Raw genomic sequence first — 23546 nt, forward strand, 5'->3', positions numbered from 1 at the left:
ATCAAGGTCCCTTAAAACTGATTTCGGGCCACCCAAGTGAACCCGACAGTTTCCTAGGGTACAACAGCCAAAGCAGTTAGTACTGCCGGAGTTAACCACAACCCAGAATTTACCTTCAAGAACTTCTTGAAGAGGAGTGAAAAAGAAAGAGTATTGAGTATGATCCAGGATGGAGAAAGTGTTAGTTTTCTTGTTATTATCATTCTGATCAGTTACAAATCATATATAAATCAGATTTTGTTAAGTGGGAAACACCTGTTAACATTAGAAGGTTAACAACACATTAAAACAGATGTCACTTGCTGAACTAATGCAAGTGTTGTTCCAGGTGTTAAACCAGAAACAAAGGATCCCACTTAAGCCACAACCACTAACACTTGAGCCATCACACTTAGCCATAATTGAGCCATGTAAGCCATAACCGAGCCACACCGAACTAGTCAAAAATAAAGACGGCTCAATAGCAGCTCACGGCGATGCGAGCGTGCAAAGTGCGCCACATTACGCCTCATCGCCCACGCCCCCGGTCCCGGGCGCGGGCGCGTCGGGTGCTTTGCACCATCCTAGCTCACTTGGGGTGTAGCCCCTTATAAGGAATTATAATTCCTCCAACACTCCTCCTTATAAACATACTTAATGTTTATTCTTCTACCAATGTGGGACACACTCACATTAGTTAATTATTCTTTCAACTCCTTTTATCATATCTATTAACTTGGATATTCAAAAGTTGCGAAATTGGTTACTTAACGCGATGTTAATAGTCTAATGCAAATTTAAAACTTAAAAGGGTTGCAAAATTAGCAGGATTTGACCTAACTGCAAATTTAGTTGCCACTCTGGAATTAACGAATTAGGGTTACAGTGGAATTAGTCATAAGTACAGATGTAGTTAGTAAAGCCACAATATCTGGGCTAAGACTGCACTCGAACTTTTTATGCAATATCCATATTTAAAATCAACTTTTGATCCGATATAATGGTTAAATAAAGTGTTTGGATCGTGTTTATGTATATCACCAAAACGAATGTTAGGTCAACTTTTTTCTTTAAAATAGCGTTTTTACTAGTTTTCTACATAAGATGATTTGTGATACAAATATTCACTTTGAGCTTGAAAATACATTGAAGGATAGTTGCACACAAATATCACAAAATTCCAATGCAGACCATTCAGTGACATTATGAGTACACGTCCTAGTTATAGCCTATTGCGAGGACATGTTTAAAATAAAGTAAAAAAATTTAAGGGAAAGTTACACTTTTGATCCCTGATTTTGACACGTTTTTCACTTTTAGTCACTAAACTTCAAAAATTGCAAACTATACACTGAACTTGACACATTTTTTCACTTTTGGTCATTGCGTCAACTTTGTTAGTTTTTCTTCGTTAACTTCCCCAGATTCGTTAATTTTTTTCACTTTTCGTTCTTCCCATTATTCCATAACTAAAATCGATAATCGGTCAAACTTCAGGTCTTATACATTGTTTTGGCCGATTAGTGAAAATACATATTCATTTATTATGTTTTGAAACAAATTTTTTATGTTTACAGTTTATTATCTATTGGTTATACAGTAATTTGATTAGATGAAATAATTGTTTTTTTTTAACGCCGATGAAATAATTGTTATTGAAATTTTTATTTATAAAGATAGATTTATTTAGTGACTATGTTTGAATTTTGAGTCTTCTTATGTTTACTTTAACTGAAATTTTTTTTGTATGTTATATAAACTTATATAGTTTTTCTTAATTCATTTTATTAACTATTAATAAACGAAAACAAAAATAAGATATTGTAATGTTTATCTGAAGTAACGTGTTGTAGGTTTTCGGATAATCGTTAACGCCTTATGATTTAACCGTAAATATTTTTGTCTGTGTTATATAAATTTGTTATAAAACATATAATAATGAACTAATTTTTAAATATACTTTTCATTGATTTAATTTACACCAACTACTATATATTACAAATAAAAATGTTTAGAGTCAAAGTTAAAAGTAAAAATAATAAAAAAAATATCAAAATAATAACATTTAAAATTAGACGAATCAGGTGTATATATATATAAAATTAGGTAAATTATACTTTCATCACTAAGTTTGTCGATTATCAATTTTAATTATGGAATAATGGGAAGGACGAAAAGTGATAAAAAAAAAAAACTAACGAATCTGGGCAACTTAACGGAGCAAAACTAACGAAACTAGGCGCAGTGACCAAAAGTGAAAAAAAATGACAAGTTCAGTGTATAATTTGCAACTTTTGAAGTTTAGTGTAAGAACTCAACTCAACTCGACCATTTTTTTTAATTTAATATTTTTTTACACAAGTTGACTTTATTTGACCAATCCATACTTAAAATTTTTTTTGACAAAATAAAGTGAAAAACTCAAAATGTTCAAATTCAAAATCTAACAAATTAGAACACCTTAATATGTTATAATAAACATATCCTATAAGTTTCAGACCTTAAAAACGTCAATTGAAGCTCGGAAATTTTTGCTCGAGAACAGAAGGACTGCGGTCGCTAGCACGGTTGACCATGCTCTGCGACCGTACTTTCAGGAACTGGACACCAAGAGGAAATACTGCAGACGCTGAGCACGGTCAGCTGTGTCTGCGTCTGTACTCTTACTGCACACACCAAACATCAAATTTGACTATTAACTCAATTTGCAACCTTTTCCAAACTCAAACACAAGTTCTATCACACATCAAATCTGATTTCAAACCTTCACATGACATAATTTACAACACAACTCAAGTGCCCATTTGATCATACATCATTTACACATCCATACGGGTCATTTTACCCAAGTTGACACATTACAAAAGACGACTTTCAAAATTGGAAATTTCGGCATGACCCATTCGTAAAATCATTATCCAAACCTGTTACGGATTATGAGTTTCTCCAAAACACTTTTAAACAAAATCAGTACATTACAACTACAAAACGACCCATTGAAAATACCCACAACTCGAGTCTAACACTAGACATCATAATAATTTTCCAAAAAGACATAACAAGAGTACAATGAACCGATAGTTCGAAGGGGTCACTATGGGTCCTATTACCAATACCATTATCTGCATTTAACCAAAGCAACCTATATCCATTAAGCATCTTTAACTTCAATCTTAACATTACTTAACTTTCATCCGCATCTGGGACAACCTATAAAATGGGTAAACAACTAAAAGAATAAGCTAAACGCTTAGTGAATGCATTCACATCTATCATAAACAAGTTACCATACAAAAGTGCATCAATTATAGCCTATCAATTGATAGTCATCTCATCCATATCATTTATAATACTAGTAGGACTTTACCCACCTACTAGTCGTAATCAACAATTTGGCTAGTAGGAATTTACCCACCTACTAGCTCACAAAATCAATTTGGCTAGTAGGAATTTACCCACCTACTAGCTCTTACAACAACATGACTAGTAGGAATTTACCCACCTACTAGTTCTTACAAACAATCAACTATGGGTCATAGGAATTTACCCACCTATGACCTCAAATAACCAGAATATGATTATATGCATATACACTCACCTTATTTGCGACCACAATTGCAAGATGACCATAAAACAACGTATTTGCAATCAATCTATCAATTCACATTAAAAACACACATATGGTCATTCATCACGTATAAGGTCACCTAGCCATAATTACTAGCATTCCAACACTCAACCCATCATTTACACTCTTATATTAATCTTGGGTTAGTTCACATAACATGTATCTCTTATATCATTTTCATATGGCCAAACTCACTTTCATACAAAAAGTACCATTTTCATATTTGACCAAGCTGCCTTCAAACAAGCGTAACTTAAGTTCTACTTACTCTTTTTACTTGATTCCAGTGGCTAAATTTATAAGACACATATATCTACATTTTATCTTTAGTGACCAACATGTGAATTGTCTTTCAAAGATGACTTCTGGTCATTTTAAAAACCAACACTGCTGCTATTTTCATTAACAAAACAGTTTTGACCTTACTGACTTCAAATGACCATAACTTGAGTTCTACACCATATATTGACCTCATTCCAGTGGCCGCTTCTTCTTAACACATTTAGGTACATTTTATATTCAGTAACCAAGATATGAATTAACTTTCAAGAATGTGTTTTACCCGTTTTAAGGACAGACATAGAATCAGTTTTGCTGAAAAATCAGCATTGCGCCCCTGAATTCAAATATTCATATCTAGAGTTCTACTTCGTCTTTTTAACCCATTCCAGTGGCAAAATTTACTTAACACAGTAACCTACATTTTCTTTTTAGGACTCCACAAGTGAAAATTCTGTCATGGGGGTGTTTAACTCGTTTCAAACTCAGGGACAGAATCTGTCCAACTTTGTTCTTACTAGTATTCATCAAAATCTATCATGTAACCCAATTAAAACCCTAATTTGATTAACTTATAAGAACCCTAACTCATATTATAGCAATTTACTCAATATTAATAAAACCCCTAAATTTTCCATACTTGCATGAACCCTAATTCACAAAAAGGAAATTAAAAATTTGGTTAAAGAAATAATACCTCAATGAATAGAAGATATTAGCTTAGGGTTTCAATTCACAATTTCTTCCCTCTCTTCTTCCTAATTTCGGCCATCACCACCACAATTAAGCCCTCACTTTTCAATTTTATGAGATAATTATTATTATTGTTCTTGAATAATTCTTTAATTGAATTGAAGATTAGATTTTGTTTGGAAGATGAATTTATCACTCACACACACACACTCCATGGAAGATTTGAGAAGAAATATGAATATTGTAATGAGATGTTAGTTAGGAGTGGAAGATGATTCACAATTTGATATGGTTGGACACTCATTCTCCATGCCACGTCTTTACTAAAAAATAAAAGGGTATTACACCCGCTACCCGCTAAAGTCCCAACCAATTCAACCCCATATTTAAAAATAAAATACTAAGAAATCATTTTTATGTCAAAACTATTAATAAGGTTAATTTTCATTGGCCTAAAAATGTTAGGATGTTACATTTAGTGACTAAAAGTGAAAAATGTGTCAAGTTCAGGGACCAAAAGTGTAATTCTCCCAAAATTTAATTAACCTTAGAAAATACATATATATATATATATATATATCCTCTTTTTCCGTGTCGCCACTGTTTTTGGCAAAAACAGTCCCTGTCGTTAAATTTGTTACGGTTAACTTTTTTTTCTCAATATAGTCCCTGTCATCAAATATTTTGCAATAATGGTTCTCATTAGCTAACGGTCGTTTATGTTCTATTAAGGTGTTTAACGGAAGTTATAAAAGATGCTCACATTTTAAATTTTAATATTTCTAACTTTTGTCACGAAAGTTTCATTATCTTAACTTTTTACCACAAAACTTTCGTGCTTTTTTTGCTTTTCCTTTTCTAACTTTTGACACGCAAGTTTCATTTTCCTTACTTTTCACCACATAACTTTTTAATTTTTGTCAACAAAGTTTCACATTCTTACTTTTTGTCATATAGCTCAATTTCTTTTACTTTTGGCACGAAAGTTCTATTTTGTTTACTTTTTCTAACTTTTTCCACGAACATTATCTTTACTTTTTATCACATAAATTTACTAAACTTTTCACCATTTTACTTTTTGTCACATCACTTTCATTTCTTTTACTTTTTGCACGACAGTTTTCTTTTATTTACTTTCTAAACTATTATTTTTTTCACTTTTTGTACGAAAGTTTTGTTTTTGTTACTTTTTATACTTTTTTAATTTAAAATTTCAACACAAAAGTTTCACCTTATTTACTTTTTACCACATAACTTTTGGATTTTTAACTTTTATCAACGAAGTTTCATTTTCTTAACTTTTTAGCAAATAGCTTTAGGTTTTTCAAGTTCAGCCACCAAAATTTTATTTTTTTACTTTTTACCATATAACCTTGAGGTGTCGCCACATAACTTTCGATTTATAACTTTTGGCACGGAAGTTTTCTTTTCGTTGCTTTTTATGATTTCCTTTTTTTAACTTCCGACACGAAAGTTTCATTTTCCTTATTTTTGATCACTTTTGAATTTTTAACTTTTGTCAACAAAGTTTCATAGTCTTAACTTTTACCACATAACTTTAACTTTTTCAGATTCAGCCATGAAAGTTTCATTTTCTTTCCTTTGTATGTTTTACATATCGTTATCTGTCCCGGGGCAACACCCGGATTAAAATACTAGTTTACAATAAAGTAAAAGATTAATAATTAACTTATAGTGAGGACATATCCTCTTTATAGCTATGTCTTTATCAGTAGCAATATACCTTGCTATTATTATATTTTCAACCAAATTTATTATTGTTATCTTCTAATAATTATTTTATGAGTACTCGTCCATGTCCTTGCAATGGACCGATGGAGGACAATTTGGTTTGTCGTGAAGACTTTTGTCTTCGCTAAAATGTTTTTTAGTTGTAGTGGTATTGCGCTAGTTACTTAAAAGGTTTTTTAGTTGTAGTGATATTGCGCTAGTTACTTAAAGGACTTTCAAAACTTGTTCACATATACATATTGTATTTTTTATATTATTATCAAAATTTCAAATTAAGTTTTAAATTTTGTACATATATAGTTAAAAAATTTAAAGTTTAACTATCATTATAAAAAAAAAAACTATAGTTCTTAATTCTTTTAAATGATAATCGAAAATTTGATATTAATATATCAATAATAGAATACTAGACGAGTACCCTAGAGATACCTGTATAAATATAGAAAATAATATTCTGATATATAAAAAGTTAGTTATTAGTTTTCATAATTAAATACTATATTATAGAGTTGTACTCATGTGAAACTACAAAAAGTGGTGAAACCAAAGGGCTGCATCTCAGCCCTTGGATCAAAAGCAATCCACGGCTGAGATTAAAAAAAAAACAACACGGAGGGGTACTTTGGTAATTTTGTACATTATCCCACTTTTTTCTTTTCTAGTTCCAAACACACACAGAGATCTCTCTTTCTCTCTCACTCCCCCTCTTGGGAAATCACCACCACCACCACCACCACTACCCTCATCGTGTTTAGGTCACCGTCGCGTTCCAATCGAAATGGCACAACCATCATTTCCGTCGTCATCATCATCTTCATCATTCATCATCAATGGATCTTGAGAAGTTAATATCATTGAAGGATGTATTGAATACGAACATTACGACTTTTTGTTATGTGAATTCTAATTTTCTCAGGTGATAATCAAATGTAATTTGATAATATGTGATTAGATTTATTCTAACATTTGAACTTGTTAAATTTTATTAATTATTCAATTGACTTTGTTGTTTGGTACAATATTGCATACAATGTGTTTGATGAAATGTCTGAACCAAAGTTTCTTATATATGATTTAATATCAAATCACATTTGATTGAGTATTGCACAAGGTGTTTGATGAAATGTCTAAATCAATGTTTGATAATATGATTTAATCAACTTTATGATTCTGTATTAAATTGGTGTATAGGTTTGTGGATATAAACTCCATTTGTTTTGTGGAAATGTATGAGTAACATCAAATTCGATTTGTTATCTGTTATTGTTTACTTTTATGTTCATAATCATAGTTTATTATGTATAAAGATTATAGAAATTTCTGTTTTTGTAACTGTATGTGTAAAATCATATTTGATTTTGTATATAGATTCTATAGATTTGTGTTTTGTAACTTTGTTTTGTACAATCAAATTTGATTTTGTATTGAGGTTTTAGTTACTTGTGTTTTTATGCCTAGAATCATATTTGATTTTACTCTTACAGTGTGAAAATCCTATATATAACGAATTATTCAAAATCAAAAATGATTTTACGCATACATTGTGACAAAACCTATTCAAAATCAAAAATGATTTTAAGCATACATTGTGACATACCCATACAAAATCATATTTGATTTTATTACAAAGAAAAATATTTAAAATCATTGTTTAGAATCATATATGATTTTCTATATGCTTTCCATACACAATCATAACTTATACAAGATCAACTATTCAAAATCAAAAATGATTTTACGTATACATGGGTAATAGTTATAGAAAATCATTTATGATTCTGTATAGCACAATGTGACAAAATGAAATGAGTTTCTTACATTGAAACTTATTCATAATCATAAATGATTTTAAGCATACATTGTGACATACCCATACAAAATCATATTTGATTTTATTACAAAGAAAAATATTTAAAATCATTGTTTAGAATCATATATGATTTTCTATATGCTTTCCATACACAATCATAACTTATACAAGATCAACTATTCAAAATCAAAAATGATTTTACGTATACATGGGTAATAGTTATAGAAAATCATATATGATTCTGTAAAGCACAATGTGAGAAAATGAAATAAGTTTCTTACATTGAAACTTATTCATAATCATAAATGATTTTAAGCATACATTGTGAGATACCTATACAAAATCATATTTGATTTTATTACAAAGAAAAATATTTAAAATCATTGTTTAGAATCATATATGATTTTCAATATGCTTTCCATACACAATCATAACTTATACAAGATCAACTATTCAAAATCAAAAATGATTTTACGTATACATGGGTAATAGTTATAGAAAATCATTTATGATTCTGTATAGCACAATGTGACAAAATGAAATGAGTTTCTTACATTGAAACTTATTCATAATCATAAATGATTTTAAGCATACATTGTGACATACCCATACAAAATCATATATGATTTTATGCATACATTGTCAAGAAAATACTCGTATACAAAATCATATATGATTTTGTGTAGCACATTGAGTCAACCAAATGGCTTCCTTAAAAAGAAATTTATTCAAAATCATTTTTGATTTTACTCATAAAGTCTGAAAACCTATTCAAAATCAACTATTCAAAATCAAAAATGATTTTACGCAGACATTGTGTAGCACATTAAGGGTTTATGGTTTGAAGTTGTAGGGTTACCGCTAACCCTACGACTTCAAACCCTAAACCCTAAGCTACAATATAAAAACCCGGGAAAAATCTAAACCCTAAATGCTAAACTCTAAAATGTTAAAGCCGACAGGAGGGGAACGGGTGCATACGGTACGCTTAAGGGTTTATGGTTTGAAGTCGTAGGGTTAGCCTAACGGCTAACCCTACGACTTCAAACCCTAAACCCTAAGCTACAAAGTAAAACCCGAGGGAAAAGTTACAATCTAAAACCCTAAATGCTCAACCCTAAAATGCTAAAGCCTACAGGAGGGGGACGGGTGCATACGGTACGCTTAAGGGTTTATGGTTTGAAGTCGTAGGGTTAGCCTAACGGCTAACCCTACGACTTCAAACCCTAAACCCTAAGCTACAAAGTAAAACCCGAGTGGTTACATTCTAAAACCCTAAATGCTCAACCCTAAAATGCTAAAGCCTACAAGAGAGGGACGTTTGAAATCATATATGATTTTAAACATAGTGTGAATTATCCATACAAAATCATTTTTGATTTTATTCATACTTATACAAAATCATTTTTGAATTATCCATAAGAATGATTATACGTATGCGTTGGGGAAAACATATACAAAATCATATATGATTTTATTTGTAAATATAGGAAAAAAAATGAGTTCGATATCATTAATCCTATTCAAAATCATATATGATTTTAGTCGTAATTAGTCAACCAAGTATACCAAATCATATATGATTTTGTGTAGGACATTTAGGTAACTTCCATTTCATTCATAAAAAAACAATACGAAATCAAAAATGATTTTATTCATCATTTAGAAAACCTATGCAAAATCAAAAATGATTTTACAAATACATTAGAGGAAAACTTTAGAAACTCATTTATGATTTTGTATATTACATCGAGTCAAAACCAAAATAAGTTGCATAAAAATATAACCGTTTGAAATCATATATGATTTTAAACATAGTGTGAATTATCCATACAAAATCATTTTTGATTTTATTCATACTTATACAAAATCATTTTTGAATTATCCATAAAAATGATTATACTTATGCACTGGGGAAAACATATACAAAATCATATATGATTTTATTTATAAATATAGAAAAAAAATGAGTTCGATATCATTAATCCTATTCAAAATCATATATGATTTTAGTCGTAATTAGTCAACCAAGTATACCAAATCATATATGATCATCTCATTCATAAAAAAACAATACGAAATCAAAAATGATTTTATGAATTATTTAGAAACCTATGCAAAATCAAAAATGATTTTACACATACATTAGAGGAAAACTTTAGAAACTCATTTATGATTTTGTATATTACATCGAGTCAAAACCAAAATAAGTTGCATAAAAATATAACCGTTTGAAATCATATATGATTTTAAACATAGTGTGAATTATCCATACAAAATCATTTTTGATTTTATTCATACTTATACAAAATCATTTTTGAATTATCCATAAGAATGATTATACGTATGCATTGGGGAAAATATATACAAAATCATATATGATTTTATTTTAGTTAAAACAAATGGCTTCCTTAAACAAATCATATATAAAATCAAAAATGATTTTTAGCATACACTTTCATATTCAAAATTTGATTTCGTACGTACACTTTGGTTTAGACATTTCATCAAACACTTTGTGCGCAAAACTCATAATAAAAATTTTAAACAACAACTAAAGATACAACTTCTTATCATATGAAAAAACAAATATAAGAGAAAAAACTACAAATCATGGATAAAAATGGTTTGTTTATCCATTTTTTATATAAACTACATAAAATATCACTCTAATAATATCTAAAACATCATCTTCCATTTGTTGTTGTTGCTAGTGATTTGAGATGAAGATCTAGATTGTAGTGGTGGTGGTGGCGGCGGTCGGATATGGTGGTGGTGGTGGTGGTCACTGTCCAAGGAGGAGAAGATAGGGGGAGAGAGAGACTGTGTGTGTGTGTGTGTGTGTTTTGATCAGGTGAATAGAGAAGATGAGAGAATTGAAAGATAAGATTCTTTTTTTGGGTGTAAATTACGAAAATACCCCTCCGTGTTTTATTTTTAATTAGAGGTAAATGTTAATCTTAACCATTGATGGGAATGATCCAAGGGCTAAGATTAAGCCCTTAAGATTCATGAAAAATTAAGTATGTAAATGAACAAACACCCTATATTATATAAGTTATAGTAATTTAATTTAATAATTAAATAATGTAATTATTGAAGAACAAATTTGGATTAATGATATAAAAAAAATCAAGTAATAGATTAGTAAGGGATTATAAGTTATAAGTTATAAAGATTATATAAAGTTATCCAATTTTTAAAAGTTGAGTTTTCTATTTAAATTTGGGGGAAAATTTGACTTTTATGTCTCGTGTTTCGTTTTCTTTTTTCTTCTTCCTTATATCCTATACATTGAGAGAAAGCAAGTTAACTAAGGAAGAAAATCAAAAACTACATCAACAGGACTCTCTAAAAAAAACTTCCACATTTAAATTAAAGTTAAAGTTCAACATTTAAATTTTATTCAAAGTTAGCTTTAGTTCCGAGGACGGAAGCCTTTTTTTCTGATAATTGTCCAGAAAATGATATATCTTTTATATCTATAGTCTAATATGCTTACTAATACCAATAGTTGTCAATCTCGAACGATTCACGAGTCAAGTCAAATCAAAGTGAAAAAGAAGCGACTCAGTGGATAACTCGTCTTTGCTCCAGACTCGTAACATGACTCGTGTTTTGTTGTGCAAGTCAGTTTAAGTCATGTTTCAAGTTACGAGTTACAAATTTTGATTTTTTTTCAAAAACGTTTTATTCTTATAAATTAATAACTCTTTTATATGCTATTAAATTTAATATTATTATAAGAGTATTTTTTATTTTTAACTTAATATATTAGTAAAATACAATATTTTTTACAATAAATATTAATACGTAATTATAAAATTATACATTATCAAATATTTTGACTTTCCCGTATTGAATCACATTTCGAGTCACGAGTCAAAAAATCAAATTTTAATTCGTTTTGAAAATAACGAGTCTAAAAGTATGTATTCCCTTAAAACTTAAAAGTAACATTCATGTTAAAATGTATTTATTCCCTCCTAATTATACATTTAACAAAATAATTAGGCTGAAAGAAATATCATTTTCCTTGTCCAAAATATATCACGGATTGCCACTCATCTCCCACGACTGCCGCTATTAACATCACCCAATAGTCTAAAAAAAAGAAAACCTGACATTCTGAATTGGAGGGAAAGAAGAGAAAAAAACAAACAAAAGAAAGGGGTGTTCCATTTTGGATTAAAACAGAGATGGTGAAGAAATTGATGTATGTAATCGCTCTTCCAGCCTCGAATAATACAGCCAACAGCGGCAGGTGTCATTCACTCCAGGTTATTATGAGAGAATTTTCTCTCTCTCTCTCTCTCCCTTTTTTTTTTAAGAAAAATAAATAAATTAAAAAACTTTTTTTTTATTGATGAATTTTTGTGAAGTGCTTGTATTTATATTAACCCAATTAAGTTAACTGTTTGGATGGTAATTTTAGTGTATCGCCGCTTACTATTGTAATTAATCCTAGAATGAACATCCAACTAAAAAAAAATCTAATTGCAGATTTCTTTATTTTATTTTTATGCCATTTAAAGATTTGTCATACCCCCAACCTTTAGGACACAAAAGTTCGCTTGTGTATAGTCGTGTCATTCAGGCATCAACATCTCTCAAGTTAGGCTGTTTGTGCATTGCAAGGTTTTGTTGTTAGTTTTTTTAAGTAGGGAATCACAAGTTGTTATCAATGATGTGCGTTACAGCCATAGTGAAGTTAGTTTTACTTATGAATCTCAAGGTATAAGTAGGAAGTTGTTTTCAGTTGATGAAGATTAGAAGAAAGACAAATGTGCGGTGAGACGTGAACAAGGAGAAACTACTAACAGTTCTGAACTCTATTTGGTAAAAGGGAAAACTCATGAATGTAACAGGTCTGAGTTGGAACCACATGGTAATTGGTTGCTGAATATCGATTTTTCATTCAGGGTAGTAATGTTAGGGATTGCAGAAGTTTCCTGGAAACTTCACATGTTGCAACGTGGTTTAAGCATTGACTGAATACAGCTTTGTGTAAAGAATTAGTGGTTTTATTGATGTATGGATTATTGGAGATTAGTCAAATAGGAAGACATGCTTGAGAGTTTATATCCTCTCAAAAACACTTCTCAGAGATCTTGCTAACATGGAAGGAAAAACATAAGAGTAAGATAATAAAAGGTCTATATGACGCTAACTAATGGGTCAATCTCGCGTAAGAAATGTAATAATGATTTGAACTTGTTTAGACAAAGCGGTCAGCAACTTCTCCAGGCCTTTGCATTCATCAGCGTCTTCTCGTTTCTTTAGAAGCCAAGCATTATCACAGGGTGGGTTCGGTTGGCATATGGATCTTTATAAATACTATTCTTGGTGTTTTTGTTTTTGCAAGACTGTTGGTTATTGGTTTGCATTTCCTTTGTCTGAGCTTTGGTCCTATAGCTCCATGCAAGACCTTTGGCAAATCAGTTATGTACATTTTCTAGAAATGGGGTGTACAATTCTTCCCCACTTATCGCGGATCATGTCCTCGTGATCCTTTTTATTTTATTTTATATTTTTATAGTCTTTTACGTTCTCTGGTGGACTCAGTTTTTATGAAAGTTATTTTTATAGAATTATAGTCTTATTGCTCCATTTATAGCATAATTGGGTTTGGGTCGTGTGGGATTCAAAACAGTATGTTGATGATTGTTTTTGTAATATTAAGTAGAGAATGAATGTTTTGAGATTATTTTTGGAACTCTGTTGTTTGGGAGGGTAGGGTCCAAGGACTATGCATCATGTTTGCACAATTCAAGCTAATATGTACGTCTAAAGGCATATATAGTTACGAAGATAAATCTTTACATTGATGGTTGCAAGACTTAACAGACACTTTGTGTCATCTTTCTGGACATCCTCGATGTTTAAGGGAGTACATCAATATTCAAAGGAAGTATGTTCCTTGTAAATAGAAATGTGGAGCAAGGGATTCTGTAAGAGCAATAACGTGTGTCACGTGATGGTTCAGAGGGTGATGCTCAGGTGGAAGTCCATGTGAAGCAGTTTAAACCCTTCAAGAAGGGTTACTAACCTGGAAGTATAGGCTGATTATCGCCCTTTAAAATAGGACACCAAAGTTAGTTGGTGTATAGTCCACGTTTTTCATGATGATTGCTCAATACTCAATAGTAAATCAGTAAGCTAGTTGTTAGGCTATAAATATTAAAGTCCTGTAAATCAATCAATCATTTTCCATAATCAACTTAATCACAATTTCTCCTAAGTTAGGCTGTTCCTGAATCGAGATATAGATATGCTACTGTTCTTGTATATCTATGTGTAGGGAATCACAAGTTGTACTTGTGATCTCACCATTGTTGAACTTAGATGGGGTTTCACCCTCGTTAGCATTATAAGGTTCATATGTGAAAAAAAACCCAGACCAGACAAAAGGTCTTTTTGACTATCGATGAGACCCTGACCCGTTTTTTCCAGTGAAGACAGTTTTCAATTGTTTTCCCTGTCTCCAACATTTCTACTATCAATACCTTTTTTTCTGTCTCATACTTTCAGGGTTATGACAATAACAAGGAAAAGAAAAGCAACATGACCCTACACCCACTTGGCAGCAGAAAGGACGAGGAAGCGAATCTTCTAACAGAAAACACTTTACACTACCGTTTTACCAACAGTCAATTTTCTAATAAAGTGGATGAGGAGGGAGGCCAAAGTAATACCAAATGGAAAAAGGGTGGGTTAGAGGTTGAATACTCTTCTTTGAATCTGGACCAGAATTATAATTATAATAATACAGACTCCACATCACGACAACAACAGCCTGATGCCCCTAAACAGATTGAGAACTTTGTAACCGATAATACTCATGGTAAGGGGGGTGCAATTATTTTGAATCGTAAGGGCAACATCAAGAGAGTAAACCTTTATTCCACAATGGAGGAGCATCTCAGAGCGAATTTACACGAGAAGGAGGATAAAGTTTCTATAAAGAATAAGGAGGGTTTTGATGCAATTTCTCCCAATGATCTTGATGATAATCCCTTTGCCCAATATGCGTACACAGGTGATGGTGGTCATTTAGGTGACAGATTTCGGCTTTCAAACTCTAATAAGACGATCAACTCCAAAGAAAAGCAAGACCCTGTTAGCAGTAAAATTGCATCTCCATATTTTCCTAAGGCAGTGGCAGAATTAGACATCTCGAATTTTTTTGATCAGAAGATAACGTCACCCTCCTATCATCAAACAACACCTAAAGAAAAGGAAAAATTTGTTGGCAGTCAAACCGTTAAACTGTCACCCTACTTCCCCAACACAGTGACAGTGAAAGAAGGCTCCTCCATTGCTGTTGGTCATCAGAAGATGTCACCCTATTGTTCCAAAATGACACAGGAGAAAATACAAGGCCCTGCTGACAGTCAAATTACCCCATCCTATATCTCCATGGCTGTGCCAGCAAGCGATGTCTCTCTTCCTTTTGATCAGACAATGTTACCCTCCTACTCTCTATCAGCACTAAACGAAAAGCAAAACTCTGGCATTCAAACCATGAGAGTGTCACCCTACATCCCTAATGTAGTAACAGAAAAAGAAGGCTTCTTTGCTGTAGGTCATCAGAAGATGTTACCCGATTATACCAACATGACACTAGAAAAAAAATCAGGCCCTGTTTGTAGTGAAGTCAAGTCACCTCATTCCTTTAAGGCAGTTCCAGAAAAAGACGTCTCTGTTTTAGTTGACCAGACAATGTCGCACTCCAATTCTCAATCATCACTAAACAAAATGAAAAATTCTGTTGGCATTCAGATCAGAAGAGTGTCCCCCTACTTCCCTGTCGCAGTAACAGAAAAAAATGATGATCGAACTGTGAAGGTGTCACCCTACTTTTCCAAGGCATTGTCAGAAAAAGTGGGATCCGTTCAGAAGAAACAACCCTCCACTGCGGAGGGAAAAGGGTTACACTACATTATCAAGACTGTAATAGTAAAAAAAGGATTTTTTCGTGGTGGCCAGAACAAATCACGCTCCACCATGAAGGTGAAATTGTCACCCTACTTTTTGAATGGAAGCTGCAAGATACAGAAAATGGTTCAGAAGAAAGGAACCCTAACTGCTGCCCAAAGGCGAGATGAGGCTTACAAAAAGAAGACTCCAGATAACACTTGGAGGCCCCCGCGATCCTATTATCATCTCATTCAGGAGGATCATGTCCATGATCCGTGGAGGGTTGTGGTTATTTGTATACTTCTAAACAGAACACAAGGCGTGCAGGTTTATTATCTTCAATCTTAATTATCACATGATCTTGAGTTTATGGATTTTTAGTTTATTTTCCTTCTTTTTTCCTTTCTTTGTTGCACCTCTAAGAGTAACCACACGATGTACTCATATTCTCTGAATCTCTTTGGTAATTCAACGTATTTTTTTATTTGTCGCTCATTTTAATGTTAGTACCTCAAAGTCGTCTAAATTTGTACATTAGAAATCATCACTTGATCATCCTCCATTAAGCCTAATCTGTTAAATGCATCTTTCTGGATCTTGCCTTCTGTAGTGGTACTGGCAGATTGAGTAGCATTGGTGTTGCCTTCACGGTTGAAGCTTTTGCAAGTTTCGTGAATTTAATTTGTTCCTTATGATGGCGAGGTCTTATTCCTAAGTCTTACACCATCGATATGTTTGTTTTATAGAAGTGTATGGTTTGATACCATTTCATCTGAGTGGTCTGGTTTTCTTGTCTATTCTTGTCTTTTAGATGGATTGCATACAACACTATTGCTTCAATTGATGTGATCCTTTTTAGAAATGTTGTGCATAGATTAATGTGAAGATTGAAATAATGATGAAGAGTTCGACTTGTTATGTAGGTTAAAAGGGTGATATCGGAGTTCTTTTCCCTATGCCCAGATGCGAAGACTGCTTTAGAGGTTCCACTAGATGCAATTCAAAGGGTTATAAAAACACTTGGGTTTCATATAACAAGGACATGGAGGATCCACATCTTTTCTCAGGAATATCTATATAAAGACTGGACACACATCACCCAACTACATGGCGTTGGGAAGTAAGTAATGATTAAATGAATTTTTTCTCATTTTTTAATGTACTTAAAAGGGGTGTCTGGGATTTTGTTTCCAAAATGGATAATGCATGTAGAAAACAGGTGTTTCTAAAAACCATATAACTATTTCTCTCATTTGATTTGTACATATCTCTTCATAAGCAATCCCAAACACCTCTAATTGCGCTTGGAGTGTCTTTATCTGTATAGGTAAGGCATTGGCAACTGGCAAGTAAGTTGATCATTCATTTCAGTCCCTTGTCCTTCCTTCCTTCCCTCTTTCTCTCATATTTGTTATATATTATTTACGTCTGATTAGTATCATAATTGTGAATGGGATGTAATCGTCCGTTCAGGTATGCGGCAGATGCATATGCAATATTTGTTACAGGGCATTGGAATCGTGTGAGACCCAATGATCATATGCTAAACAAGTACTGGAATTTTCTTCATCTTAATAGGAATTTATTGATGACACATGCAAAGCAGTCCGAGTAAAGTTACGGTATCATATGGCTATCAGTTTACATTGGTTGTTCTCCGCATGTAGCCATTGATTTTGTATTACGGCTTAAGTAGTGCCGGTTTTATGGAAAATTTATTATTATGTTTGGCTTGCATGTAGTAACAAGACCAATCTTTGGATTACATTAAATTTATGTTATTATTTGGTATGGTAATTTGTATGAATATACCTGTTATTTTGAATGAAAGAAGTTTTATCTGTGTCTACACATAACAATGGTAATGAATTGAAAATAAGCTACCTCATGAGCGGCTCCATTTACTCCTTTTTCAAGAGTTGAACGATTAAGTTTATCGCTTCACGTTCTGATTATCATAAACCACATCCATATCCAACCATGCATTTATGGGCTTATATCTGTTGACCGTTGCAGACAATAACCCTTTCCTCTTTAAACAAATATTCCACTTACTTCGATGTTGTAGGTTCAGGAACAAAGTGGAATGTGTAGAATAGATTGGCTGTTGGGGTCTACTACTCTACTTTTGAAGAACTAATGTTGTGCAGATTTGACAAATCAACAAATGCAAAGCAAAACATTTTAACTTTTCGGCTACCACTATGTTGCAGATATGGTGACTTTTCATTTAGCTAGTTCTAGTCGAGCCTTGTTAGCGATTTACTGTAATCGTGTGTTTTCTTTGTTTAGGACCAACGATATCTTATAGTTGGGCTGCCTTTGTATTGTAATTATTTCTTGAGATCTCTTATTTCTTTACAGTAATCCGTAAAACGAGTAGTACAATAACTCTTGTATCTCGAAAAGAAAATTTATTATATTGTGCAATATTGTGAAAACAATTTATATAACTTACTCACATTTTGTATTTTAGTATCTTGCACTTATCTGAGCATTCGAGTGAAATTGACTATTAAAGTGATTAAATTATATAAGTTGTTTAAAAGTAATCAAACCAAGTTTATGTAAAAACACATTGGTGGTTCAGAAGTTTGGGGTGCAGGTAAATTGTTTAACATATAGGTGGCCTTGAGCTCAGGTTAGCATTGTGGCCGCCGATGCTTGGTTTCGGGGCTCTGGTCGAGGTTATTATGCTACTATTGTTCTGTTACTGCAGTTGATGTGTTAGAAGGTTACTCGAGGATGCAGTTTTTGGCAACTATAGCTTCCGCTAAATACACTGCAGGTCAAATCCTGTATGGATATTATGTGTTCTACATATCTTCATGACCATCTCAGCATCATTAGGTTACCATAGTTTTACAAAAATCGTTGGGTAAAATTCTAATGATTGAAAAACAATGAAAAATCAAATTAATCATAAATGAGTCTAAAAATGCATATAAAAAGGTATATCCATTCCACTAAAGAATATAACCAAACAAGAGAAGTGATCTTTCTCCTTGTACTTAATGACGATTATCTAATACCAAACAAAAGAATATTCCACTTTTTTCTTTTCCATTCTTAACCACTTACATGTACCAAACAGCCCCTTAACAACTCATGACATCTAGTGTCAAGTACTGGAGAAGTGGAGAGTATTTTCATTCATTAAATGTTTAGGATTGTAAAAACTTGAACCTGGAAAGCTTAAACCAAAAGAGTACAGTTCAGGCTATTGTAGTACAGTTCCATGCAAAAAAAAAGTGGATTAATGACACAAAGAGCCAAACTTAAACCAAAAAGAGTTGGTGTTTGCTAGCAACGTTCAGTCCTTAACATCATTAACACCTTCAGTAGAAATCTGGAACCTGGCTTCAGCTTCAGCTAAACACGGGGAACTAATTACTTTACAAATTCGTTCTTCTCCCCTTCCTTTCCTCAAAGCTAACCTGTTCAACAAATTATCGAAAATACAAGCTTGAGTTAAGTTTACAATAATGACAAACACTGATCACTTGGTGTAGCATATTAAAACATACCTGGTTGTAGAAGCATGAGCCATGATGTTACCACCGATTGGTTTAAATTGAGGCCCAGCAAACATGGCAGAACCATCTACTTGTGCCACCACTTGATTAGTGATCACCACCGCCACACCAAACTAATCAGAAAAAAAGAACACATAAACAGTTAAGACTGGTTGAAAATCCAACTAAAAGATCTTGAAATCATATCTCGACTACCTCGTCTGCTAACTTCTGTAGGCTCCTCAGAAACTTTCCAAGATGCATCTGCCGGGCTGATAGTTCCCCTCGACCAGAAAAATCAGTTCTATAAAGGGCTGTTGCACTGTCCACTACCATAAGTGCAAACCTTCATACAAAAATCACATTTAATTCAACTAATTATATTACATTAACTTCTAATATGCAGATTGTGTGTATACAGTATACATTCCTAAAATCATATTCCACTTGTATTATTTCATCTTTCTGTAGTTTCCCTGGATCTAGACAGGATGCCCAAATACACTTACTATGCCAAATGAGATTATATGATCATATCATGAGCCATGCTAGGGAGTACAGAAGTGTTACAATAAACTAATGATGTATGCATTAAGCAATGAATGAAGAGAACCTGGTTTCGACCATCATTGAAGCTGCTTCAAGCAATAGCCTAGACTGATGATCTGTATTGTACGCTCGTGCATAAGCTACATTATCCAAAACATCCGTCCCGTTCAAACCAAACCTGCAAATGAATACGCATTAAAGAAACTGTATAAAATTTATTGGTTTGAAACAAAAAACAGACTGATGTTGAATAAGTTGCCACACCTGTCGGCTATCTGTAAAAGTCTTTGTGGCCTGAATGTACCTTCAGCATCAATATACATCGCCTTCCCTTCACCACCACCTTGATCCAATGGAAGCTGAATATTAAAATGTTAAAGTTAGCATATTTACCCATCATTTCATGATATTCATATACTCATTCTTACTTGGCAAGTTACACATAAAGTGTGACAAAGCTGAGTCTTCCCGGAGCGAAACTCGCCATATAATTCAGTTATAGATCCAGTCTCAATTCCTCCTTTCAAAGTAGATCAGGCAATGTTTAATACTTGCAGATAGTGTTAATTTGACACAATCATAACATAAAGTGGTGTATTTAATAGTTATACGTACCATCTAATATCTTGTCAAGCTCTCCAGACCCTGAAGTTATCTGAATTATTTCTTGTCTCTGGGCATGAAGTTGGCCTGCGCTCGTGAAACCCAAAGGGACCAATTTGGAGGCTGCCGAAATGAATAACAAACAAAGTATTAAACTTTACATATTCACATAACACAAATGTACACCAAGAAAAACAATATCAACATTTTGACATGCCTGCTTCAACAATTTTATCCACTTTAGCTTCACTGATTCCTTTAATTTGCAGAAGCTCTTTTCTAGGAGAGTATGCTACAGACTCGACTGTATAGAATCCAGCATCTTTCAGCTTCTTTACATCAGTGGCCGCAATTCCAGATGCCTCAACAGTTTATCCAAAACGACAAGTTAGTAATTCACATCATGGGTTCTATCAAACACACACACACAATTTACTCGAATCTTGAAAAACCCCAATACATTAACCAAAACCCTAATATCAAGAAAATTAACCACAAATCCCTGATTCAAAATTAAAAATTGAAACGATATTCCACTATATAATACAGTAAATCATTACAAATTCAAATACCCACTTGGGAATTTCAATCAAAAAACCCTAATTTAGCTCAAAAAATTTGGGGGAAAACAAGAAAATTAAGCAACTATAAGTAAAATGAAAAGAAACCCATTATAAAATGGATTGAGAAAATGGCAATGGGAGTACCTGAAGTTGTTCAACTGGAAAAGGGCCGGCGACATCTGAGGAATCATCCTGATGGGGTTGTGGTTCTGGGACGATTTTTTGGTTTCTTTGTCTTTGATCCATGGATTTATTAAGAGGGGTTGAAGAAATGGTGGGTTTCAGAATGGAGAAGGTTTTGGGGGAATTGAGAAAGGCGATTGGAAAATTTTGAATATAATATTGCCAAGGCGCCAACTGATGTGACAAAAAGGAATTTCAAATGTAGATTTTAGGGGGAAGGGCGTCCATAGCATCTTGTAAAAATTAAATGGTATTCAATCACATTTTGACACATAAGCATAATAAAATATTTCATATCAATTTATACATATACATATCTATGCCAAAAACTAGAGTGTCCATATTTTTTTTTTTCTTAATTATAAAACTGATATATATTTTTTTGTTATTTCTTTTAGAACGACTTATAAAACTACTCTTAATATATTATAAGTGAAAGTGTCTGCGCATTGTGGCGATGAGATGATAGGGGTGATAGGTAATAGGAGATGATAAGTCATAGAGTGTCAAATGACATTGCATTTAAAAATTCGTCGAAAGTATATCGAATGACATATCTAATGAAAGAGTATCAGATTTTAAGAACACTCATACAATTTTTATAATTTATCGATATACGGTGTTTTAGATAAAGGATTTTGAATAAATTAGATGAATAAAATGATTTATGGAAGAGAGAAAAAAAATGAGTGGTTGAGATTTAAGGGTATTATAGATATATTAGCTAAGAGTGCTTAAATTAGTGAATAAAGAATAGAGGTATTTCAGGTACTTCAAATCATGAATTGAGATTCTCAAAAAGGGCAAAATGCTTTATATAATAGTATAGATAAGGGTAACCGGGCAATGCAGCAACGAAAAACAATTGAGTTAGTGATAGCGATGGGTGACGATGGTGGTGGTGATAGGTAGCGGCGGTGTCAATAACTGTGTGGTTATCAATGTAAAACTAACTAATATAAACAGATTATTTTAAGGGTTGAAATGTGTATCTTGTAAATAAATTGCATTAAGATTGTTATAGGTATAGTATTTGAAATTATTTCAATTAATCTGAAATAAAGAAAGGTAGTTTAGTTATTTTAAAAAATTAAAAAAGAAAATGGTAGTTTGTTTAATAAGAGAACGAGAAGGTTACCCGCAATGTGGTGGCAGCGGTAAGTAGTGGTTGCGGCGACGATGGGTGGCGACAGCGGTGGGGTAGCGATGTGTTTATTAATATAAAAGTAATAAATTACATTAAGAATATTATAAGTTAAGTGGGTATATAAGTTAATGAATAAAATAAAGGGGTAATTGAAGTATTTTAAAGGCTGAAAGTTATAAAATGAAAAAAAAAAAAAGATTTGTTATTTAAACATAAGTTTAAGAGTTAATTGCAAAATGGTATTTTAAGGTTTATCCATTTTAGCAATAAGATCCTTATTTTGAATTCACTAGCAATGAGATTCCTATTTTGAGATTTTTTTTCTAGATTGGTTCTCTTTAAACAAAAACGTTTGTGGGGTTGTCAAGTCTTTGCACATGGCTATCACGTGTAGGGACGATATCATCTTTTCGCACAAATACAAAAAAACCCTAATTGCTAGTGAACTCGAAAAGAGCCCCCATTATTAAAATAAATCATTCACATGAACCAATCTTGCAATTAACTCTTAGTGATATGTATGATCATCTTCTTTTTTAAGGTAGCAACGGATAAATAACAAACACTCCCACTTGGGTGTGCCTACGTCGGTTCGACTCCTAACAACGTCCTAAAGGTTTTGTTCCACATGTGTTAGATGGATATAACGTTGCTAAGGCCAATCACCACATTTGCACGTGGCACCTATTTGGATATTTTTTTTTTGTTAATATCAGATTTCTAACATAAAATCTTTTTTTATTCTTTAATAATAATAAGTATTTATATACCAATTAGTTTAAAAATATATATTTATACAAGGTATATCTCCATTATTAAAATTTTGAAACTATATATAAAGTTACTAATTAATTAAGGACTTGGTGCACAAACAATTGTGTGCTGAAAACTCTCGAATTAGATAAAAAAGGATCTCAATGTATTG

General features: G+C 32.4%; 2 protein-coding genes across 3 annotated transcripts; one reads left to right on the forward strand and one right to left on the reverse strand.

Moving 5' to 3' along the window:
- Positions 1 to 12189: 12189 nt before the first annotated feature.
- On the forward strand, positions 12190 to 17902 carry LOC122596326. 2 transcript variants are annotated; one of them, XM_043768877.1, is made up of 4 exons: positions 12190 to 12421; positions 14673 to 16388; positions 16985 to 17181; positions 17535 to 17902. In XM_043768877.1, the coding sequence occupies exons 1-4, from the start codon at positions 12341 to 12343 to the stop codon at positions 17674 to 17676; spliced, it is 2136 nt and encodes a 711-aa protein (XP_043624812.1). In that variant the 5' UTR covers positions 12190 to 12340; the 3' UTR covers positions 17677 to 17902. The 2 variants fall into 2 exon arrangements, with proteins under 2 accessions (XP_043624812.1, XP_043624813.1); XM_043768878.1 differs by lacking the exon at positions 12190 to 12421 and adding an exon at positions 13240 to 13444.
- Positions 17903 to 19090: 1188 nt separating this feature from the next.
- On the reverse strand, positions 19091 to 21639 carry LOC122598286 (DNA repair protein RAD51 homolog). Its single transcript, XM_043770882.1, has 9 exons — positions 21436 to 21639; positions 20946 to 21090; positions 20741 to 20851; positions 20554 to 20645; positions 20390 to 20484; positions 20190 to 20303; positions 19793 to 19922; positions 19589 to 19710; positions 19091 to 19498 (listed from the first exon to the last, which is right to left on the reverse strand). The coding sequence occupies exons 1-9, from the start codon at positions 21535 to 21537 to the stop codon at positions 19375 to 19377; spliced, it is 1035 nt and encodes a 344-aa protein (XP_043626817.1). The 5' UTR covers positions 21538 to 21639; the 3' UTR covers positions 19091 to 19374.
- Positions 21640 to 23546: the final 1907 nt, after the last annotated feature.

The sequence above is a fragment of the Erigeron canadensis genome, chromosome 4 (genome assembly GCF_010389155.1).
Source record: "Erigeron canadensis isolate Cc75 chromosome 4, C_canadensis_v1, whole genome shotgun sequence".
Classification (NCBI taxonomy): Eukaryota; Viridiplantae; Streptophyta; class Magnoliopsida; order Asterales; family Asteraceae; genus Erigeron; species Erigeron canadensis.